The 6,000-nt window shown below is 46.7% G+C and overlaps 1 protein-coding gene across 1 annotated transcript in view; it reads right to left on the minus strand.

Annotated features, from left to right (window-relative positions):
- The window catches only part of TBC1D9 (TBC1 domain family member 9), an 89,574-nt gene extending 84,209 nt beyond the window's left edge, over positions 1 to 5,365 (minus strand). Inside the window, exon 1 of the mRNA XM_087816493.1 lies at positions 5,162 to 5,365. Within this exon, the coding sequence (XP_087672619.1) occupies positions 5,162 to 5,291 (130 nt within the window). The 5' untranslated portion in view covers positions 5,292 to 5,365. The remainder of the gene's footprint in view (positions 1 to 5,161) is intronic.
- Positions 5,366 to 6,000: the final 635 nt, after the last annotated feature.

Consider the following 6,000-nt stretch of genomic DNA (forward strand, 5'->3'; position numbering starts at 1 on the left):
GAATATACCATGTTCATAGACCAGAAGTCTCAATATTATAAAGATATCAATTTTGCCCAAATTTGTTTATAGACTTTACTCTTCAACCAAAATTCCAACAGTTCAAAAGTCTTTGTTGCTGCTGTTGTTTTGTTTCAATAAGTGGATTTGAAAATGTGTAAATGTAAAAGACAAAGAATGCCAAGAAATTCTTAAAGAACAAGATAAAAGACTTGATCTAATGAATGTAAACTCCTATTATAAAACTACAGTGTGATATTGGTGCAAAAAGATATTCTAATAGACAAAAAGAATGGACAAGAGATCCCAAACAAATAGACACACATTTGGGCACTTGATTTAAGACCAAGGTAGTCCTACAAAGCAATGGGAACGAAGTGGGTTTACCAATAAATTTACCAACTGGCTGTCCATAAAAGTTTGTTTTGTTTTTTTTTTAAAATAAAAACTTGACCCCTCTCTCACACAATATGTAAAAATTAATTCCCAGTGAACTGTAAATATAAATTTGGGGGTTAAGCTGAAAAGTTTCTGTAAGATAAAATAGAAGAATACCTTTATAATTTCAGAGTAGGAAAAGACTTACTGCACAGGGCACAATAAAGCACTAACCGTAACGAAAATGGAATCAATAAAGGGTTCGGACATTAAAACTAAGAACCTCGTCTGGCCAGGCGTGGCTCAGCTGTGGAGCATTGACCTAGGATCTAGAAGATCACAGTTTGATTACCGGTTAGGACACATGCCCAGGTTGCGGGCTCGATCTCCAGTTGGGGGCATGCAGGAGGCAGCCGATCAATGACGACTCTCTCATCACTGATGTTTCGCTCTCTCTCTCCTCCCTTCCTCTCTCTGAAAACAATAAAGATATATTAAAATAAATAAATAAAAAGAAAATAAAACTAAGAACCTCTGTTCATCCTAAAGAGAGTGCACAGGCAAGCAACAGAATGAATATTTGGCCACACATATAATCTGCAATGAACTGATTAATTTCATTAAATTATACAGAAAAGTTTACAAAATAAAGATGCAGAGTACAATGATTTATCATAGTGACACTTTGAAACTAACGCAGGATAAACAGTAGAGCATTGCCAGTGCCCCAGAAATCCCCATAACACTCTCCCAATCTGATAATAAATTAATATTAATTTATTAATTAACTATATATAGTTCTGATAATATATTAATATTCATTAAATTAATGAATATTAATTTAATATCCAGAGTATATTAAAAATACCTACAAATCAGTAAGAAAAAGATAAACAGTGCAATTGAAAAGGGGGCAAGAGACTTGAATAACCCACGTCACAAAATAGTTCGAGTTGCCAATACACATGAAAAGGTGCCCAGCCTCACCAGTCAGGATAAAGTAAATTAACTCCACAATGTGCTATTACTACAAAATTTCCAGAATGGCTAAAATTACAAAGACTGACAATGTTGGCAAGGATGGAGAGCAAGGGAAATTCCCATATGCTGCTGGTGGGAGTATATTAGTACAAGTACTTTGGAAAACAGTTTGGTATCATCTCCTGAAGTTGATGATACACATAACCTGTTGGCTGGCATCCCTCTCCTGGGCACAAATAGAAACGCATGCCCACAGGCACCAAGAAACACATACAAGGACGACCACAGCCATCTCACCCACAGTGCCCCAATGAGATCATCCAAAGGTCCACCAACAATGCAGTGCATAAGTATGCATAGATGACTGGGGGTATACTTGCACAATAGTTTCCTATATAGCACAGAAAAATGAACTACAGCCACAAGCGACAACATTCATAAATACCACAAACACAATGCTGAGCAACGACGCCAGACAATGAATCCATACTCTATGATTCCACTCATCCTTGCTCAAAAGGTACAGGCAAAACCAAAATAGTGTGTTCAGGGATTTGTTCTTGGCTGAAAATTTATAAAGAAAATCAAGGAAGTATTTACAAAAAAAATCAGGATAGTTCTCTACAGTTTATCCTGCATTGGTTTCAAAGTGTCACTTATGATAAATCATTATACTCTGCATCTTTATTTTGTAAACTTTTCTGTATGATTATGAAACCTGTTAAAGGGGGTTAAATAATAAATAAATTTATCTACAATAAAATACATCATTGTTCCCAGCCGGGCTTGGCTCAGTGGCTGAGCATCGACGTAGGATCCAGGAGATCGAGGTTTGATTCTGGGTCAGGGCACATGCCCGGGTTGCAGGCTCAGTCCCCAGTCGGGGGTGTGCAGGAGGCAGCCAATCAATGGCTCTCTCATCATTGATGTTGTATCTCTCTCTCTCCCTCTCCCTTCCTCTCTCTGAAATCAATAAAGATATATTTTTAAAATAAAAAAAATACATCATTGTGTCAATACTTATGTATATTGCCTAGAATCAGGAAGATAATAACTTAATCTGGGGAAAAAAAAGGCAAGTGGCCTCACTGTGACCCACTATTTTTTACAGCTTTTGCACTAACATGTTACCAAGCACCATGGACCATTGAGCACTCCTGGCCAATTCACCCTGAGCAGGTGTCCTACCCATCTGTCATTCATTTGATGAACAGACCATGGTGTATTGGTCTAGATGGTGCACACTACAGAAAGGTCCTGAGATCTTCCCAGAAAACAACTGGACACCCAAAACTTGCTCTTCCTTCTACTCCTCACAGGTTTATCTTTTCTTTCTCCAGTTGCAACTCCAATGTCACTTCTTCAGGGAATCTTTCCTTGCCTCCACTCCCACCCCTCCCCCTAACTGGGGTGACCAACATCATGGTCCCCTCCCTTTGATTTAGTGCTGGTCATTCTCAATTAGGCCCCACCTGCCAGGTGCCTCCTTGGAGGCTGATCCTTAGGGACTAGATCACCAGGACACCCTGCCCAGCTGGCCGGTTGGGTTCTGCTGATGAGAGGCAGTGGCAGAAACTGGAAGGTGGGAGAAGAGAAGCCCGGCATGTCCTCCCCATTCCCTTTTTGCTGTGGTCTGTGTTTCTAGGGTTGGCTGCTTCTCTGGAGGTCCAAGCTCCTCTTGCTTGGCTCCAGCTCACACTGCCTCAGCATCATCATTCCTACACCTAGGGTGGTGACAGTGCCCCACTGCCGTGCCCTTCACCGGCTCTGGTAACCCTACCTCTATGTTTCTAAGCTGTTCTTCCACTAAAGTCCCTTCACTTGAACTAGGCGGGATTCTGTTTTCTGCTGGGACTCTGTAGAATGGGAATTTCATATCAATTTATATGTATAATTATTTTATCAACATTTGTTTTCTCTCACTAAGCTGTGAACTTCATGACACTGGCTCTTCAGAAGTTGCCAACAAACATTTGTTAAATGATTTAGTGAGTTAATGAATGCATGAATGAATTTGCATTAGAATCAGAATATACTATACATAGTTATCAGGATTTCTAAAATGTTCCAGCTACTTTTAACGTGGCACCAACCTATCAGAGCAAACATTTTTTCTCTCTATGGGTTGAATATAGCCTTTGTTGACAGGAATATTTTTACTCATGACAATAATTTCAATTAGTCCATGAGTAAATGTAAAAGCATGACTTCTCAATTAAAAAGATACAACTTTATCTGAAATAAGTCATCAATGTTGAGATTCCAAATGGGCTACAGTCTGTTACAGCTCTAAGAGTCAGTAGGAATACAGTAAAAATGTTAACTAGAAAAAAAAGGCTCTGCATCTCTGAATATTTCATAACCTATTACAAATGACTCTAGAAAATACTTAGTAGTTACATGGTGTAGGAGGGTTAACTGCAGGCAGGAAATGGTCTATGTTAATACAATAAAATATCAACTCCACATTGCTGTTTTAGACTCAAAGGACAATCTGGGCTGACTCCAATATTAGACATGCAAGTTCCATATAAACATATATAGTTAAACAACTTCTACAAAATGAACTGGAAAATTCTGGTTCTAGGACACGCATCAGAATTTCCAGAGCGGGGTCTGCGGCCCTGCAGATTCCCTTCTCTTTTCTGGCAGAAAAAGTACAGAAAAATCAGATTACTTAGAGGCAATCTGATGCACTAGCCAAGATCTTTCAAACCAGTATATGCCATACAATGTGACACTTGAACTTTAATCTTGAGCAAACTAGTTTATAAATTATAATCACAACTGAATACATATTATGTCAAGAATGTTTCCTTCTAAGGGCATTTAAAAAGCAACACTTTACCTAGCCAGCAAGCTCCTGGAAGCTAACATATTCTGAAGTGGTCAAGGGTCACCTTTTTGCTGCAGTCCCCTTCCTGGTGGAACCTCTCCTCTTTCTTCTGCTAACTTTTTCATTGTAAATAGTATCCAGTTCTGTTCATTCTAACCAACAGGGAGAGCAAAGGTGCACTTTCTCTAGTATGGTAGTTCAAGATTATTTAAGACCTATCACTAAGCAAACTTGTTAGTTACTAAAGAAAGACCTCTCTAAAGGCACGACTTGGGATATGGGTCTGATTTTATAATCCTGAGTGACTGGGCATGGCTCAAGTAATAGTTACAATATTAATAACATACCTTGGGAGAGGGTTGGAAAGAAATGACTGAGTTAAAATGCAGTTCCACTAATTCCTTCTACAACCACATAACTTGCTTTGTTATGTCTAATTCGGTGCAACAAAAACATTCCTGTTTCCTCGCTCATTCTCACCGGCACTAACTACTGCAGGAAATGACCACACCAGCTCCTCACCGACTGCCTCCCTGCAAACAAAAGGGCATTTTATACCTGATCCTGCCGTCACCACCAAAGAGAATGAAGTAAAAACGAACCGTCCTCCACCTCTCTTGCTCCGATATAAATCGATTGGTGTTTTTTTTTTTAAAGGGTAGGGGGAGGGGGAGAACCGCATGCAGTTCCTGAAGGCTGGTGCCCCCCACCCCGGGCGCGCGGGTCTCCATCCCCGTGGGCATCACCCCGGGACGGGATGCCCGGCGCAGGAAGGGCCCACAGCCTGACAGGGTCAGAGCAGACGCATCTTTCCCACAGTCTGAAAATCACGACTCCCGACGCGTTCCCAGCACCAAAGTCAAGCGGGAGGCCCAGCCCCGGGGGACGGGGCGGCGCCTCGGGGGCCCGTGGCCCGCGCCGCAGCGCTCGCCCCCCCTCCCGCAGGGACTGGCCGCGGGTCCTCACCTGCCAGTCCCCCGCCGCCGCCTCCGTCGCCCGCGTGCCCCTTCCTCCGCTGCAGGATGAAGTAGGGGTTGGCCCTCTCGGTGATCCACAGCGCGTTGGCCAGCAGCACCTCCTCGGGGTTCACCCACATGGTCCCGGGCGCCGCCGGCGGACGCACAATGGGGCGGCGGCGCGGCCCCAGCACACCCCGGCGGGCACGGCGCGCACCCCCGGCACACGCTCGCCAGCCCGCCCGCGCCGAGGCGGAGAGCGGCTTCAGCAGCGGGCGGCCCGCCGCGCCCCGGCCACAACAAAGCCCCCGCGGGCGGCCGGGGAGGACGGCGAGGGCGCGGGCACCGCGCGCAGCATCCTCCCCGCGCGCCGCCGCCGCCCGCGAGCCCGCGGCCGCAGATGCCCAGGCCCGCCGCCCGCCGCCCGGCTGCGGCCCAGGGCGGCGGGAGAGCGCGGGAGGCCGAGGCGGTGGCGCCGCTCAGCCGCGGGATCCGGCCGCGCTGCGGGCTGGGCTGCGGGCGAGCCGAGCCGCTCTGGCGCCGCGGTGTGGGCCGAGCGCGGCGCGCCGACCTGAGCCCGGGGCCGCCGCCGTCTCCGGCAGCTCAGAGCCCCCGAGGCCGCCGCGCGTGAGCAACTCCGCGCCGGGGCCACTCGCGCCCGCGGCGAAGCCCAGCTCCTCGCTGGAGGGACGCTCCGGGCGCTGCGAATGAATGGCGGCGGCGCGCTTCACTGGCCGCGACCCCGGGCGGCCCCGGTCTCCTCGCGCGCGGCTCCTCCGCGGGCCGTGCGCGCCGCGCCGCGCCTCTGCGGCTGGCTCTGGAGGCACCTCCTGGGGACCGGGTGGCAAA

This window comes from Miniopterus natalensis, chromosome 4, assembly GCF_054644295.1.
Source record: "Miniopterus natalensis isolate mMinNat1 chromosome 4, mMinNat1.hap1, whole genome shotgun sequence".
Classification (NCBI taxonomy): Eukaryota; Metazoa; Chordata; class Mammalia; order Chiroptera; family Miniopteridae; genus Miniopterus; species Miniopterus natalensis.